The sequence below is a fragment of the Pholcus phalangioides genome, unplaced genomic scaffold, assembly GCF_987345545.1.
Source record: "Pholcus phalangioides strain wild (caught in Gottingen) unplaced genomic scaffold, Ppha-v1.0 ptg000007l_1, whole genome shotgun sequence".
NCBI classification, from domain to species: domain Eukaryota; kingdom Metazoa; phylum Arthropoda; class Arachnida; order Araneae; family Pholcidae; genus Pholcus; species Pholcus phalangioides.
Genome location: NW_028301600.1, coordinates 39891780 through 39910190, shown reverse-complemented (window position 1 = coordinate 39910190; position 18411 = coordinate 39891780). Strand labels below are relative to the sequence as shown.

Genomic DNA, 18411 nt, shown 5'->3' with positions numbered 1-18411 from the left:
GGACCCTGGGATAGATATAATCTGGTCCTGGTGCCTTGTGTGCACATACATTTTTTGATTACGTTGGTCAGAGCCACACAATGTTATCTGCCAACCTAGATTCAACTTTCTTTTTACTATCGCTTTCTTCAACGCTCTTCTTTTATCAGTAAACAATGATAGGTCAACTCGTCCACTTTTATACTCTGAATGCTCTTTTCTTTTCAAGAGGAAGTTTACGCATGCTATCCGTTAACCATAGGGGACATGATGCACAAACACACTTTTTTCAAACAAAGGGCATGAAGTCATGCAAAACAGAAAAAGTTACAGTGAAATCTGACGATATGATGATCACTGGAAGAAAACTCTCCCCCCCCCCAGAAACATGTTCAACAAGATCCTCAGAACTAGTAAGAACTGAATCCAAAATAGCAGTACCCCTAGTGGCTTCTAATACATTCTGATACAAAAAATTTTCGAGCACCAACTTAAGAAAGTCTCTTTCATACTGATCACTAGATGAAAGGTTCTCCCAATCAATACCTGGGTAATTGAAATCCCCTAGTATGATAACCCTCTTCCTACGCTTACACATGTAGGAAATTTCATCATGAAATTTGGCGATGTAGTTTGGATCCCTATTCGGTGGATTCTAACAAACCCCAACAATAAGTTTATGATGTCTTGTTTTCAAGCTCAGCCCATATAGTTTCAATATCATTTCTCTTCACGTTACACTCTTTAGCCTTCAAATATGATTTCATGTATATCAACACTCCACCCCCTTTCCTATCAGATCTATTTCTCAAAAAAAAACATTGTATCTTGAGATGTGTAAGAAAGATTCATCCCCATCGTTTGCTCTAGTTTCTGTAATGGCTACAAGATCCAGGCCCTCCACAACCATCAGTTTCTAAAAATCTTTCTTATTACCCAAGCTCCTTGCATTTACTAGCACACGTTTTAATTTCCCCTGTGATTTAGTGTCAATTGAGGTAAAATCGAGGTGTGTAAGTCCTTCAGGCCTATATTGAGTTGGTGGATCCTATTCGTATACCCCCTACCACCCCTTGGCAGCACTGGAATCACTGCCACATCTGAACCCCCCTCCCCAGCGGATAATAGTAAATCCTGGTACTCTGACAGACTCACTAATATTTGCTCCTACCTGACTCGTTCCACCCACAGAATCACCAGCAAGGGCAACTTTTGGCGATGAAACACATCTCGAGCGTTGCCAATCTTCCCCCAGGAAGACAACAGTGCTCGAAAATTTGAAAATCCCTACACACTCTGTTCCTAAGTTCCCTAACCATAGAATCCCCGATGATTAATCCCCTATCACTATCCCCTTCTACCTCATCCACGACCACCCATTCGCCCTCTAAACTTACGTTGTTCATGGAGATCGCTCCTTCATCAACAGGTGGCTCGACAACAGGTGACTCCGTTATAACCGGGCCCTCCAGAACCCTACCTTTTTCCTGTAACGCTTCGACCTTAAGTTCCAACCTTGCCCTATCCAAGTACCCTTTACAATTGAAACTGTCGGCTACTATACCCCTAGATCAGGGAAACCTCCAGTTGCAAGCTCTACACAACACTAGTAGAGGTTGAGGCATGCTAAAACTAGAAAATAATTAAAAAAGGAAAATGAGAAACGTTAACAGAAAATTAAAATAACGTAAAATACATTACAATGCAAAATATACATAAGAGATTGTATGAAAAAATTAAGTAAAATAGAATTCTCAACACAAAATCACGAAGAAAACTATACATGTATATGAAGAATAGAACCCACTCTAAAAAAGTATTAAGCTATAAAGTACAATTTATACTTATTAGATATATATACTTATCAGCTAACTATCTCTATTCACTAACACTAAAACAATGGGCCAAAATGGGGAAGAAATAATTACTAAGAGTACCCGGGAAAAAGTATACACTGTTTGCTAACACTAACATCCAAAAAACCCACAAATTTATATAAAAAAAAGCAGGAGAAACACAAGCGTGATGAAAATACAATGAAAATGAAATGAGAGCAAGATAAAAATTTAAGTCGATCGAAAATACACAACAAAAATTAAAATAACTGAGACTAAATAAAAAACCACTTATCTCGCAACTCCAATGATGTGCTAGAAAAATAAAAAGAGACAGCAGAATATGACCAAAAATGAAAAATACGCTAAGTAAAACTAACAAGGACGAAGAAAAAGACATAAAATGACGCACTGATGTGACAGATAATCCTTCGGTAATCCCCCGGCAGTGGTTTCGGATAAAACTGCTGCTATTGGTCAGTGAGCGGAGAGCATTAAAAGCATATCCGGTCCCCACGATGGCGAAGACGAGAATGAATCAGCTACAGATGTAGTAGCAATTAAGTACATCTGTATTATTTGGCAATATATGGATGATTCTCTCCTCCATTAAAATCAGTTACATAAATTTTATTGATAGGATTAGGTAAAAAGGTAGGAAAAGTAAGACAAAAACTAGAAAGTAGAACATTTTACTGAAAAGTAGTACAAATGGGAGCTCTGTAGAAATCTTAGAAGATATATATTATAGAGAAGGCAAGCTATTCATTTCTTTCAAGCAGCACGTGCAAACATGACACCAAGTAACTGTCGTTGGTGGAGTTGCAGTGGTTGGCTTACTATCCCTAATTTGGCTGCACATTTTATTTTCCCTCTTCTACTCTTTTCAGTTTGATGGTTTTTAAAGTGTCCTGTGAGCAGCTCTGCGACGAACCTCCGAGAAATTGATAATTTTTTAAAATCACAATTTCACTTCAATGAGTTTGAAGTTGGCGTCTTCAAGAAATTCAATGAATGTTAAATGAAATATAAGCTTTATTTCTCCTTTCTCTCTTAGAAATTTTTCTTGTGTTTTCATTACATGTCTAGTTTTTGTTCATCAGGCGATCATCAGCTTTGAGGGAAAAAAAATTGCATGCAAAAAAAATATATATTTCTAAAAAAAATTTCAACCTAAAAATTTTAAAAAATTGTTATAAAATTATGTGGATGATTTCTGTGAAAAATTTATGGGATGATGAGGTACAGTTGGCCCAAAAATCAGGCTTTAATCACTTGATTTTCAAACTTGACATTATCATAAATAAAAAGCCAAGGACCAAAATACATAAAACATATAAATTTTGAAGGGGTGGTCCAGTGTGTCTTGTCTACCGCACCACAGGCTCGTCATTTGGGGGCCCCTCCGGCTTTTGAAAATACACTAAAAATGGGGTATATATATATATATGCACATATATATATATATATATATACAGAGTACATGTTCTTTGCCCCCCTGGAAAAAGTTGAAATGACGGCCCTGCTGCACCATATGCCCATTATCTTCCCCTAATTTATTTTATTCACATGAATATACAGTAAAAACTCCCAATAACTGCCACTAATGGGGCCGTGAAAATGTGGCCATTATATTTCTGGGGGGAAAAAAACTAAAATTTGTGACATAAAAATGTAATGTGTAAAATAATCGGTTCTGTAATTGATACTGCTGTCAATTATATAATTGATTGCATTTGAACGTAGCCTATAATTATATTGCCACTAATATTACAATAATTGATTAATTGACAAGGCCACAACTAGAGAGGATCTGGTGAGTCTGGTGCCCCGGGCGCCAGACCAGAGGGGGCAGCAATATGTGTGCTTGCCCTGGCTGACCAAGCATCTAGTTGCAGCCGTTAACACTAGAAAGGGACAGGGGGACTGTGTAACCCCATATCTTTTTCCGGCTATTTTTGAACATTTTAATATTTTTTAGAGCATGATGTATTTTTATGATAGAGTAGGGCTATAACATGGAAAATTTGTGGGTGAAACCATTTATCTATTAATATATTTTTATTATTATTTACTTTTTATAGCATTCTGTGCAAACAACCTGTCTTAATGTATGTGTCACTGTTGAGGAAACTCGAGACTGGGGATTTGTATTTTCTATATTACAGATAGCATTTCAGTGTTACAATGGCCTTTAGGTTTTGAAAATGATCAATGAGTGCAATCTCGCTTTAGTTTTTTTTGCAGTTGGAAGCACCTGACGATGTTCTTTCCGAAGGATTTCAACCAAGCTTGTTGATTTAAATTTGAAAAAAATTCACATAATTCCAGTGATGTGGAATATGTATCTGTAAGCAATGAGTTTCTTGTAAAATAATTTGGAATCCTTGACGTTTTATTGAAGAGGAAGTGCCCCCCCCCCCCCATGATATTTCGTACATTTTCATCTGCAGTAGTTTTTTCCGCTACTGATTGATGGGATATTATTGACATCTCAGATATTTATGGCATGAAGTTGACGTTTGAGTGTAGGACAAGGTTTTCATTAGAGGCTTCAATGTGAATTGCGTTCATTTCATCTAATCTTATTTCATTTTGCATTAGCTGAGGCATTGATGGACACATGATTTCATTCTGATTCACACATCCATCATCAATACTGTTGCTTACTTCACAAAGGTTTTTCCTGGGATAGTTTTCATTCTCCTCTGAATTCTCAACATTACCACCACTGCTTCTGGGTTTTTCTTACCCAATCTTTTCCAACTTCTGAAAAGTTATCTCTGGTGAATCTGAGCCTTTTTGTCATCTTTACAGCAATAATAAGCACATCGATACTTTTACTTTGCGGAACAAGCAATTCAGCAGACAAAATGACAAAAATACTTGACAACAAAAGCTGAAACACTTGCTGACTGACACCCACAGATAACAATGGATGTAAAAAAAATCTCACGAATGGGGATTATGCCGTATTAGATGCATAAAGATGTACTGTGTGTGTGTATATATATACAATATATATTATTTGGTAATTTTTTATGTTTTGTTTTAATAAAGTTCTTTAATCTGATTTAAAATATTTGTGCTCATATATATATATATATATATATGATAGCATCTGATATGCTATCAGAATAATTTTGACCATGAATTTTGGAAAAAACCAATTTTTTAACAATGTTGGTAGTATTATACCATGAATTTGTTCTAAAATATAATGGGAGGGTCAATGCGATCCCCCTCCCATCTTTCTAAGTATGTTCGTTCGTATCTCGTTGCTAAGGAGGATAATGAAAAAAACTGGTGTACACTAAGAATATAATAATACAGGAAGTCAAAAAAATTTTAAGCATACGATTTATTCTTATTTGAGATATGGGAGTAGGAAGAGTGCACAGGGGGGTCACACAGACCCCATCCATTTTTCTAGTGTTAAGTGACTCGCAGCACATTTACAGATCACTTAAGAGATCTGCTGTGCATTGCTCGGGGAACAAGACCCCCCCAGTTGGGCCCTGTTTTGCACACCACATTGAGGAACACATGGTTTTTCCATGATAGAGTCCCAGCAGGCCTTTAGGCCCCCCCCCCCCCCGATGTGTCCTGAATGCCAGGTATCCCAAACGGTGGATTGGACATGGTGTGAAATGGCTTCTCCATGCTCACTCAGACCTAAATCCATTGGACTTCATGTGGGAGTGTGTTAAAGCATTGGTGTTCAAGACACCTGTAGACTGGGGAAGATCTCGTCACAAGAATCATTATTGCAGTGAACATGATCAATATGACACCAAGGGTCTATGAGAGGGTGCGCTAATATTTTATTTGCAGCATGGGCGGAGATACAGGGGGCATTGCCCCTCCCCCCCCAGCATCAAAAGTGGAGTCGATTGATCTAATGTATATGTGTATATATGAATTGACATCATCGTGCATGGGCGGAGATACGGGGGGGGGCCCACAGTCAAACGTGTAGTCGACTGATCTAATGTATAGATCATAGTCTCCCAAACTTTTTGTTCCACCAGGGGGCGATATTGCCCACTTTGGGAAACAATGGTATAGATGAATTGACATCATCATCATCGTGCCCCCCAGCAATAATGACCTTGCCCCCCCAGACTTCCAAGTCAATCTCCGCCTATGATTCGCACATGTGAACTGCGCAACGATATTCTTAGACATCACTTTGAGCATCTCCTTTGAGTGGTTCACTGATCTGCACAGGATCGTGGAAATTATGATTCCGTTATGTGTCCCTTTTTTTCCACTGTTGAAACTACACCGAGGATCATTTACTTTACTCTTTTCTGAAACTCTGAGTGGACGGCAACAATAGGTTTCATTGTAAATATTGTTCGTCTTGTACAATCACCCTTCTAATTTTTTCTAAACAGTTTACAAACACCGTATATACAACACATATGGATATGTTGACATTTTGATCCTTCAACTGAAATGGGTTTCCATTTAGTAACAAGTCATACGATATATATATTTTTTTGTCTATTATTACAACTTCATATCGAACACTTACCTGATGAACGTTAAAATGAATGCCGATATATGATACTTAGTGTATTCGGGATGTTTGTCCTTTTCCCTTCTATTCTCACGTGCATCTTCATTGTCTTCCAAACCGGTGTCATCATTAGCTCTTCTGTGAGAAGCCATATCTTCTAGATCTAACTGATTTCTTGAAATTCCGTTCAAAATATATCACTAAAGAGTCTAAAAAGTGAATTTAAACACGCGATCACGTAAAAAAACAAAAAAAAACAAAGAATATCAGCGAATCTCCAAAGCCCTCTGCTCTTCACTATCTTACCCAACACTGAACTGACATCTAACTTAACTGACAACTAACGAAAGATGACGAAATACCATGGTCCCGCCTGCTTCATCCTATTGGATAGCTGATTGTTAGATAACAGGATATTCAACTTTTTACGCTTGTGCAAGAGTATCGAAACCAATCACCAATCAAAATTTATTTCTTATTTCTATAAAAAGAAACTGCATCTAAACTTTCTTCTGATAGCAGGACAACGTTTCGGTATCGCCATCTGTTTCGTTCATGATTTATACACATTGACCATGCATCCTGTTTTATAACGAGAGAACGGGATATTTTGTAAATATTTTTCTTCACCCAGTCAATTTTATTAAATCTTGCGATATTTTTTTCAGAAAGCGCAATTTTTATAATTGTTCAATTCATTATTCGCTATGAAAGTGTATGGGTATATTGGGTATTATTTATAGTACCAATTTCAATTTTGTCGATCACATTAGAAATCTTTGTTCTGAATCATAAAAACTTGGTGTTCTTAAAAGAATACGGAGAGATTCAAGGGCGTAGCGAGGGGGGGGGGGGGACTTGGGGGTCTGGTCCCCCACCCCGAAATGTGTGAAAATGACCGAAAAAAGGGGAAAAAAGGCCAAATCCATTGTTCTGTCACTTTGGTCCCCCCCGAATGAAATTTCTGGCTACGCCCCTGGAGAGATTATCAATGATATTAATACTTTAATATCCCTCTTTAATACCCTTATAAGATCTAAACTGGAATATGTTCAATCATCTGGAACCCATTTCACATTTGCCATATTATGAGTCTTTAAATCATTTAAAACAATTTTCCAAGGGTATTAATATTTCAAAAACATTGTCCTTATAACAATATTTTATCTGCCCCTCATCTACGCAACAATTTCAATATTATTAGTTTACAAAAACGCAGAGAGTACTTGCTTATTTTTTTTTCTTCAAAAAAGTTGAGTAACCACATTGATTGCATATCCATTCTAAACGAAATAAGTTTTAATATATTAAGCGCCACAATATATAAGATCACACTGCTTATTTGCCGTCAAGTCATCTAGTACTAATATTGCTAAATGTACTATACTATAGCCTCTTCAAACCCGAGGCTTCAAAAACAGCTAAAAAATATATTTGTCGATTTTATATGTTTCTTCGGTATTTGTAGACTGTAATAGACAAGAAAATTTTTCTGTAACTATTTGGGGGGGGGGAAGGGAAGGGCAAGAAATTTTAGGTACACATATGTATACTTCAGGATTCAAATGAGTAGAAACACTTAATATTTTAACCATAGTGAAATTTATTGTTAGATATAGACTATTATTTACAAATTTAAAGCACAACATTATATGACATTAACTCGCAACAGGCATCAGGAATTAACATGTGTTAGTTTTATTCCATAGTGCTAATTACCAAATGGAGCAATATACAGGGTGCATAGCAAACGGGGGTATGACATTTTACTGGCGAACCATTGATCCTAGAGATATACAGTCGAATCCCGTTATAACGATTTACGAGAGACTGGAGAAATCACTTCGTAATAATGAGATTTCGTTGTAAAGGAATCCCAGATTATATATTTTATTGTTTCTATGTAAACTTATTTGGGGACTTGAAAAGGTTTTCGTTCAAACGAGATTTTCGCTATAACGGTATTTGTTAAAAAGGGAATCGACTGTGTTACCAATTAGAAAACGTTTACAGATAACGTGTAGTACTCAGATATGTTATTCATGTTTTAAGAGGTTGTATAGTTACTAAAATAAAAGAATTAACTTTTTATACAGTCCCCGTGTGCCACAAAACCCAATTAGAAACTTGTTGCCTCGTCTCTCTTCCTGCCAACTATAAAAATTCCACGTTTCTAAGTGCAATATTCACTGACATATTCGAATTCGGAAAACGGAAGAAAATTGGGTGGAAAAAACAGCATTAAATGCGGGTAAAACGGTTTTCCCGCATTCACTCCATACAGTCGAATATCTTTCATGAGTTGGGGAACAACTTTTCGTTGCTTTCGCTCAGGTTCTTCCTCATCTTCAGAGCTATCCAAAAGTGGAGGTCTTTCTCTACGTGGAACTATATTTTCCTCATACTTGCAAAGTGCTCTGATACAACAACCATTCTATATTCAATTAAAGTCTTATAGGCACTTATTCTTTTTTTGTGACACCTAACACACATTGCCCAACAATTCGAAGTAACAAGATCAACAAAATGAGTGAAAACTCTAATAGGCCATTTATTTGTTCTTAGCACACACCGGTAATATGCCAAGTATCTATCGCACAGATCTATTTCTCCCGTGGATGTATTAGAGGCTATGACTATCTCAGACTCATGAATGTCAACTTTTTAAACTTTTTTTTTCAATACGAGTTCCTTGGCTTTTTTATTCATGCTGCTCTTATCAGCAACTGTTTCATCATCTGAACCACATTCGTTAGAGTCATCTTCCTCACTAAAAACTGTAGGCCAGTCATTGTCACTGTCATCAGAAACACCTGAAAGATCACTGTGTTGCAGAATAGGTTCTATTTCATCAGGACTCTGAAAATTTAAATAAATAAAATGCATCCATCTGTTGATTTGAGTAACTAATAAAGTGGACAATGTATATGAATTTTTGTTTAAAAAGGCATTACAATAATATCAGGAAAAAAAACTCATTCACTTTTTAACTTAATTATAGCATACATATACTTATAATTACTTTACTTAATTATATCATAATTAATCATTTGATTTAATGAATTATTGCGCATATATATATATAATAATTACTACTTTTATTTTCATGTCATTATTTTTTCAAAGTAATTTTGTCACACAATGATTATGTATAATCAATATCTGTACAAACATTATTACTGGCGAACAATATATTACTGGTGAAAACCTTATCAGAATTAATCAAAAAATGTCTTTTAAGAAAGGTAATATGCTTTTCACCAACATAAGCCCTTCCGTCATAGATATGCATCTTTGAAAACAATGTTTTCCCTCAAAACAATACAGAAATACAAAAAATCTAACATGAGATACTTCAGTGTTATCACGCTTAAATTTATCGTTCAACGCCGAATGTACACTTCCTTGGCCTTAATACAATTCAATGTGCTGCGTTTAACAAAAACTAAAAAACTAGAAAAATTATTTTCAGAATGCCCCTATATTTTATTATCTTAAAATATATCATCTTTAACTATTCAATTCTTGAAAATATATAAAAAATTACTTAATTTTTCAAGTACGCTTCATCGCCGCGATCTCGTCAATCTGCCTTTGCATTCGTTTGTTTTCTCAGGTAACATCATTACGAACTGCATTATAGTAGAACCAATAAGAAGCTTGAACTACCAGGTATGTGCTAGAAAAGGGTTGGAATTGAATATTATCTACGATATAATTAGAAACAGGAAATCGTATAAAGGTTCACATATGTGTACCTCAGGAAAGAAAAGGATAGACAGATTTTCTGAATTTTATAATAAGCTTCCTCGACATCTTGATATTTTTCGTTTGTCTGTTACTGAGTTTAGAAGATTTTCGTTGTGATCGTGTCGTACATACATACATGCCAACCTTGGAACTAAGCCTCTCCGAAGTAGCAATGCTCATCGCCGGGGTGGGGAAGAGGTTCCCCCCTCCCCCGAATGTTTTTTCTCTCGCGGCTTTTTTTGAATTCAAATCAATTTTCTTCACCTTTAGAAAAAATTGTGAATCTTTCATTCTATATCAAACTAGCAGTAATACCTGGCATGCCCGGGTTTTCTTCATATACCGGGAGCATTAAAAGTGACAAGCCATTGCTTGATAACCAAAGTAACAAAAATAGACATTCCAAAAGTCGTTGTTGCTGGACAGTTTTTTGACCCCATCGAGCCCAGCTCTGACAAACTTTTAAAGTGGCCTATTGTTTAAGTTGGGGGCCTGTTTGGTACACGTAAAAAATTGCACAAAGATTGGTGTGAAATTATAGATTTGTGTAGAGAACACACACAGACAGACACTCAGAAAATCAATTTCATATACATATAGATATCGAGTTTTTCATTTTACAATGCCATCTGGGAGGGACATTTGAACTTTCTTTTATTTATAAAAAAAAACTCTAGGTCATGCAAGTTATCTTAGTACGAATTGCACTTTTTTACGTCAATTGATTAATTTGTTATTAATTTGACATCTATTCTTAGCTTAATATTTGAAGGGTTCCCAACCATAGTAGACCAAGTCCATTTATCTTCATTATGAATAATAACGCTTTAAAGTTTTTGATAGATAATTAATTCAGTTCAAGTGATGTAAATGAATTAAATATGTCAAAGTTTAGTTAAAAATGTCATTTTTAGTGCCCTGCTTTTACAAATAATAAATCAGTATTCTTGTTGTAAATTTGTAGTCTTTCTTTAATAATGAGGACTTGGTTCACTATGGTTGTGAATTGAAGCTTCTACGTGAAAAAATATAATTCTACAATGTGTAAGTGAAGAACATTTTATTAAGATTTATTTTATATTATGAAAAATTCTTGATTTTGAAGTATTTTCATTAGGTATATTTAAACTACAAATCAATTAAAATGGATAAAAAATGTTACCATTTTTAGTAAATCGATCACTGTACAAAATATTATCATCTTCATCAATTCTAGAGGAAGTAGCTTGGAGTCGAGTATTTGCCTCCACTGGAAGATTCTGAAATATACATGATGTATTAACATGAAAGGACAACCTCTCACAACTCGCAGCCATCTATATTCAATCAACTGGAACAAACTCCCTCAGTGTCCTTCTTTCAACTTCTTCCAAAGCTGTGGTAGAAGCAAAATCATAATTTTTAACTTCTGTAAATCAAAATTTTGGGCATGTCCTCTTTGCATTCTTAATTATTCCGTTCTAATCACCAGGAATTTGAGGTCAATTGACTGTGTCTGTACTATTGACCAGTTTCAACTAGTGTAAGAGACATTTTGATGTACCGGTTTTGGCCACCACATGCATCGGAATATGAAATTAGTTCCTTATATTTAGAGGCTTTTCTCTCAGGTATCTCACAACAATGCTAGAAATATCTTCAGAACCTCTTCTCTCTTCCATTTCATCCCAAACGTGCGTGTATCCGACATTATCATTGAAGGAATGTACCCCAAAGTTAAAAACATATAGATTGCGTTTATTATAAGCTACGGATATTGAAAGCTTAGGAAAAGGAAGTGCTTTTTGTGGAATGTATAACAGTAAGTGTCATTCGACACTTTCCTGCTGTGCTTTTTGCAAGTGGGGCTCTCATTTAGTTTCAAGACTTATTCTAGTGATTTCATCATTTTCTGTTAAAAGCTTCATGGATATGTCATCGCATAATTTACATGTATCTGTACTTGTTAGTTTAAAGTGTCAATTAAATTTTGCGCTAAAGATTTTTTAATAGTTTCGCTTTCACGGTCGATATGATACGAACTACAAAAAAAGGTTTATTCTTATTCTTTGCCGCACAACTCGGAGCACAGCTCTACATAAATGTCATACATCTTCCGAATCAAAAGATCAGGATGAAGGTACTTTCTATTAGGATTATCTTTCCTGTAATAGTGACTTTGATAGCCTGGAAATGACTTCATGTGATCAATAATGTCTGTAATGTCAATTTTGTTTCCAGGAGTCTGTCTGCCTCTAGCGTCTGAAGTGGCTGATGTGATGCAATCCTTATTCTAACATCTATAAACACGTCCCCAGCTAAGTTGCAATATTAGGTACCTACCGTTGACAATATTATCATTCGATGATTCATATGATGAATTAGGAACATATTCCTTTCCAGAAGACTCAAAATCGTAACTCATTTTGACTTAAAAATGATTAATATAATGAAAAATAGCAACGAGGCAATCAAAATTCTAATCAAGAATAGACTTGGTTCAGTATGACTGTGAAAATTTTATGTATTACATCACAAGCTGTGAAAACAAACGCCACCCCTGAGAAATTTATTCTTTGGAGATGCGGTCTTTGCGTGATGTCCTTATTGTACTCGATAGGATAATGGAATTCGAAGAAATCCTTCAACAAAAGAAGTTTCTAAAAAAAAACCAGATTTCCGTAGTTTTTCACGATTCGCCCTAGTTCTGTATTTTATGGTAGAAATCCGTAGAAACTACGGAAATTCCGTAGTAGTTGGCAAGTATGCGTACATACTGCATCTTTGTGTAGAGTTTTTGTGTTTTGTGTAATTTTTGTCACTTTATTTGTATTTTGTGTAATTTTTGTCACTTTATTTGTATTTTGTGTAATTTTTGTTACTTTATTTGTATCTAGTATATTTTATTATTTATTCGCATATTCTGTGCTAATTTTTATCTTTACTGCAAGCTTTAATTGGGTTTCAACCTGTTGCTTTGTGCTTTAACTCCTTTGTTTACAAGGTATTAGCAAGAAGCTCGAGTAGTGGTGTTTTGGGTCGTTCTGGCTGCACCCTTACAAAAATTGTCCCGTTCTGGCTGCACCCGCACAAAAATTGTCCCGTTCTGGCTTCATCCTCAAAAAAAATGGTTCCAATTTCTCACTCCCAATTCGGAAGGTAGATCACAGCGATGAACGTTAGACTAACACTTTATTGCAGTGGTTCTCAAAGTATGCGTCGTGGCTCCTAGGGCGTCGTCAACCTTCATCATGGGGGGGGGGGTGTCACGGTGAGCTGGTGATATTGATGTGTACCTGTTCTGTGCTTTGGAAGGTTTTTGTTAGACCAATCTGGGAAGCCACAGATGCACGTTGACCAAGGCAAGGGAGAAAAGCTACATTTGAAAGGAATACATATTAAAAAATGTTGTTATAAATTCATCAGAATCACTAGAAGTCAAAGCGTCGGAATATATATATATACACACTCGTGTCCATAAATTGAGGATAATGCCAGCTCCGGCAAATAAAGGTTCAGAAACAAAACAAACCTTACTTATTCATAAAGCCCATTTATTAAACAAAAGATAAAGAACAAAAACGATGGTGTATGTATGATACCATTCATAAAAACTACGATTTTTGCTCCCTGGAGCAATTGTAAAAAATATCTCCTTCACAAAAACTTACTATTACATGGTTGGTATGATGGTTAATACATTGTATGTCTCCCATGCGATGAAATACAGACCTTACAACGCCTAGGCATGCTGAGTATCAAATTATCGATCTGATCTTCGCGAAGATCACTCCACTCAGCAAGCAATGCTCTCCGAAGTTCCGGTACACATGTAGGAGGTGGTTGACGGGCTGCAACTCGTCGGCCAAGCATGTCCCACACATGCTCTATCGGATTCAAGTCAGGTGAGAATGCTGGCCATTCCATACGGGTTATATCCTCAGATTCAAGGCATTCGTTTACGATGTTTGCTCGGTGAGGACGGACGTTGTCATCCATAAACACGAATTCTGCGCCCATGGCACCCCTAAACAAACGTACATGGTGTTCCAGAATGATGTCCCGATAAATTTGGGATTTCATGGTTCCGGTTTCAACATGCAGATCTGTTCTGGAACCCAGTATAATTCCATCCCAAACGAGCAATGCTGCACCACCGTAACGGTGTCGTTCAATGATGTTATCTTGGTGGTAACGGGTACCTGGCGTTCTCCATATGAAAGTCCGACGTGAATCAGACTGCAAGCTAAACCTGGACTCGTCGGAAAACATCACACAAGCCCACTGTGACGATGTCCACATTGCATGTTCTCTACTCCAGGCTAATCGCTGCCGACAGTGAGTTGCCGTGAGCGGAACACATCTGACAGGCCTGCGAACATATAGACCAATATCTCCCAAACGTCTGTACACGGTTTACCTTGAAACTGTAGTACCCGTGGCTGCAGATAGCTGACGAGACAGGTCGGATGCAGTGCTCCGTCTGCTTCTTTTGGCAGTTACTGCCAAATACCGGTCTTCATTCGGCGTTGTAACTCGGGGACGACCTGTACTGTAACGTCTACTGACATTTCCGTTATCTTGGAATCGTTGCCAAAGCCTAGAGATGACACTTTGGGCAATTCCAAGTTCCTCGGATACTTCCATCTGAGTACGCCCACATTCCAGGCGGCCGATAATTCTACCACGTAAAAAATCATCCACATGCGTCCTCTGTGTCATAACTATTCGCTTATGGCACTGAGCGCCTTACAGAACTCTTGTGAACAATTTTACTTAATTGCCACCATTCCTTATATATCCCCCTCTTACACTCTCGTCATTGTGACGTACTATCGGCATCATCTGGTGGCTTCCTGAAATTTGCATATCATTCTTGCAGATGTGTGTGATAATTCTACAGGTGAAATTTTTACTTTAGATTTCGATTTCCGTGTGATTCTGAAATATCCTTAATTTATGGACATGAGTGTATATATGGGTCCTGAATGTTCTAAAAAATGTATTGTTTGAAGAAGGTGTGTTTGTACATCATGTCCCCTATGGTTCACGGATAGCATGCGTAAACTTCCTCTTGAAAAGAAAAGAGCATTCAGAGTATAAAAGTGGACGAGGTGACCTATCATTGTTTACTGATAAAAGAAGAGCGTTGAAGAAAGCGATAGTAAAAAGGAAGTTGAATCTAGGTTGGCAGATAACATTGTGTGGCTATGACCAACGTAATCAAAAAATGTATGTGCACGCAAGGCACCAGGACCAGATTATATCTATCCCAGGGTCCTCGGGGAATGTGCTAATGAATTGTTGGGGGCCAGTCGCACAGATTATTAGGAGCAGTGTTGCTGAGGGTATCCTCCCATCGGATTGGAAACTTGCTAATGTTGTTCCGATATTTAAGAAGGGTAGTAGAGAAGCTGTGTCCAATTATCGTCCAGTGAGTTTGACGAGCTCCCTCTCGTCAAAAAATTTTGGAAATTATCATCAAAAGGCAGTTTGTGAACTGGATAGACAAGAATAATATATTGGCAGATGATAAGCATGGGTTCAGGAAGGGGAAGTCATGTGTGACTAACCTCCTTTGCTTCTATGATCACGTGACTAAGGCTTTGGGTAAAAGCAAAAATGTAGATGTTGTTTACCTTGATTTCCAGAAGGCATTCGAAGGGTCCAACATGGTAAACTCTTGAAGCGTTTACATGAGATTGGGATTGAGGGCAACTTGCTGAATTGGGTAGAATCGGGGTTAAGAGATAGGTCTCAACGAGTTATGGTGAACGGGGAATTCTCTGGTTGGACAGGCGTCACAAGTGGAGTTCCTCAAGGAAGTGTCCTTGGCCCCATACTTTTTTCACTTTTTGTCGATAAACTCGATCAGGGTATCGATGGGATTGTTAACAAATTCACAGATGTTGTGACACTAATGAGTGTAATCGGGAATCAAAGCGATAGGGAGTTGATGCAGACCAACTTAAACAGGATTGCAGCATGGGCAAATCAATGGAGCATGACGTTTAGCGCTGATAAATGCATGGTTGCTCATTTTGGTTCGAACAACCCACGGTTCTCTTACGAGTTGAATGGTGTCACTATACCGGATGCAACTAGGTCACCGATTTGGGAATTCTCATTGACGAGCGGCTAAAGTTTTCTGAACATTGTTCATCGGTGGTCAAAAAAGCGAATAAGAATGCTTGGTCTCATTTTCAAAAAGGTCTCTTCGTGTTCTCCTAAAGTAATTCTTCCTCTTTTTCGAGACTTAGTTCGTCCGGGTCTGGAGTATGCTGTAAGGTTTTGGAGACCATTCCTACAGAGGGACATAGACTTGGTTGAAGGGGTGCGGAGAAGAGCTACGCGTGTCCTTATTGGCACACGGGGTCGAAGTGTTCAAAATTTTCAACGGGATGGAGAAGATGGACCATGAACTTTTAGTAGACCGCCAATCGACTTCTTTTACAAGGAAACACCGGTATCGATTGGTAAGGGACAATGCGAGGTTATGGTGTCGCAGGGAATTTTTATCTAATAGGGTTGTTAATAAATGGAATAGCTTACCTCCGGAGGTAAAAAGAAATACGATAAACATGTTGGGGTAAATCGAGAAACTATCCATACTTAGAATAAGACAACCATAAGTACGTTATGGGCACTGTATAGTATTTTATCATGTGTACATATTGTTCATAATTTTTGTGATTGGGTTGTTGCATTTTTGAAATATATGACATCGATATTTTTGTTATGGGGCATCTTTTTCTCGGCACCTCGTTGGGCATTTTGCCTGTTCTGGCGTTGTATTTGTACATGTATATATTATTTAGGGCTGGGAATCGATTAAAATTTTTAACTGGTTAATCAAAAATTTTTAATCGATTAATCGAATTTGAATAGAATATTTTTTGTGACCATATAATATTAATAGATGCTATAAAAATCTATTATATTCTGTTCGCTCATCTATTCGGTAGATTTATACAAATATAGGAATAGGTTAAGAAATTAAGGCTACCCACTTCAAGCAATTTAATTTGTTGAACATAATTGCCAAAGTGGTCAATAGTACGGACCAAGGGGGAGGGGTGGCAGTAGCTATGCAAATACAACATAGGATCCTCTGGGTTTTCTTAGCGGGGATAAGGAACATTGGGATTTCTTTTTTGGGGGGGGGGTGAAACAAAGTCATTTGAAAGACTGGTGTATAACATTTATTGATTTCTCACTCATCAGAAAAGTAACTTTTGTAGTACCTTCCTTATTCTACTCAAAATATGTACCTTGACTTCTATCTTTTGCGCAAAATTATTGATGACCAACATGGTATGAGCCTAACCTTTTTTGTAGCAACTTTTCTTTGGTAGAACATACCATTTCTGATGCTTTCTAGGCATGTCACGTTATTTTGCGTGTAATCAACATATCGGCAGAATCCTGGTTTTTCGGTTTGCAGTCTTGCTTTGTCAGCCGGGAAGAACAGGTATTTTGGCGCCCCCTTGTAGTGTTGAAAGTGAAGTTATAGGGTGAAAATTGCACCAGACCCGCCAGCTTCCCTTTAGTTGCGCAGCTGGTACTTTTCCATCGGTAACACAATAACTATTGCAACAGTAATAAAAAAATTCCCCAAGAAAGAGTAATTTCTTTGCTGTATTTTCTGAACGACGCAAAGTAGCTCCAAATTCTTCAAAGTCACCGTCAATGTTTGATAGGTGATTAAAGCAAAACGAAAAGTTTTAAGGACGTTGAGCTAGCATTCAATTTGGCATCAAAATATAAATGAGAATAAGCTTTATTGCGCTGCAATTACTGGTCAATATTAAGAAATTTACTGGAGAAAGTTTTATAGTTAAGGTGACGTCTTCACTGAATTTCTGAAGTCACTCACTAAAAAAAAAAAAAATGTTGAGCAAATAACCCATAAACGGAATACATGAATGTTATTGATGGGTTGAAAGGGGAAAAAAGTGAAGGTGTTTGCAGAAATTTTCACCCGATATAGAGTTAATTTTTTTTAAACCGTGGAACACAAAGTAGCCCTGGTTTACGGTATTATTTATAATGACTTTATTCGAGTACAGGAGATTTATATGCTATATAGTCTGCTGAAAAAAACAACTTTTGAAAGAGCTCATCTAAGCTCATTTTTGGCATAAAAATAAAAATAAAGTTTTTGGTATTAAACAATAAGTCTTCTGTTTACAGGCGAACGACCCACTCAAAATTGTTTCTTTTGAGATTTGATGCTCATATCTCTCCCCTTGTTACTGTTTGTTGCGATCCACTCTTTCCCCTCCCTTTTGAGTTAATGGATTGATCCAAGAGTGAGAGGAGAAGGAGTAGCAAAGAGAGTAT

General features: G+C 37.0%; 1 protein-coding gene across 1 annotated transcript in view; it reads right to left on the bottom strand.

Moving 5' to 3' along the window:
* LOC149085275 (sugar phosphate exchanger 3-like) overlaps window positions 1-6674 on the bottom strand; it is a 75656-nt gene extending 68982 nt beyond the window's left edge. Inside the window, exon 1 of the mRNA XM_089233195.1 lies at window positions 6355-6674. Within this exon, the coding sequence (XP_089089321.1) occupies window positions 6355-6491 (137 nt within the window). The 5' untranslated portion in view covers window positions 6492-6674. The remainder of the gene's footprint in view (window positions 1-6354) is intronic.
* Window positions 6675-18411: the final 11737 nt, after the last annotated feature.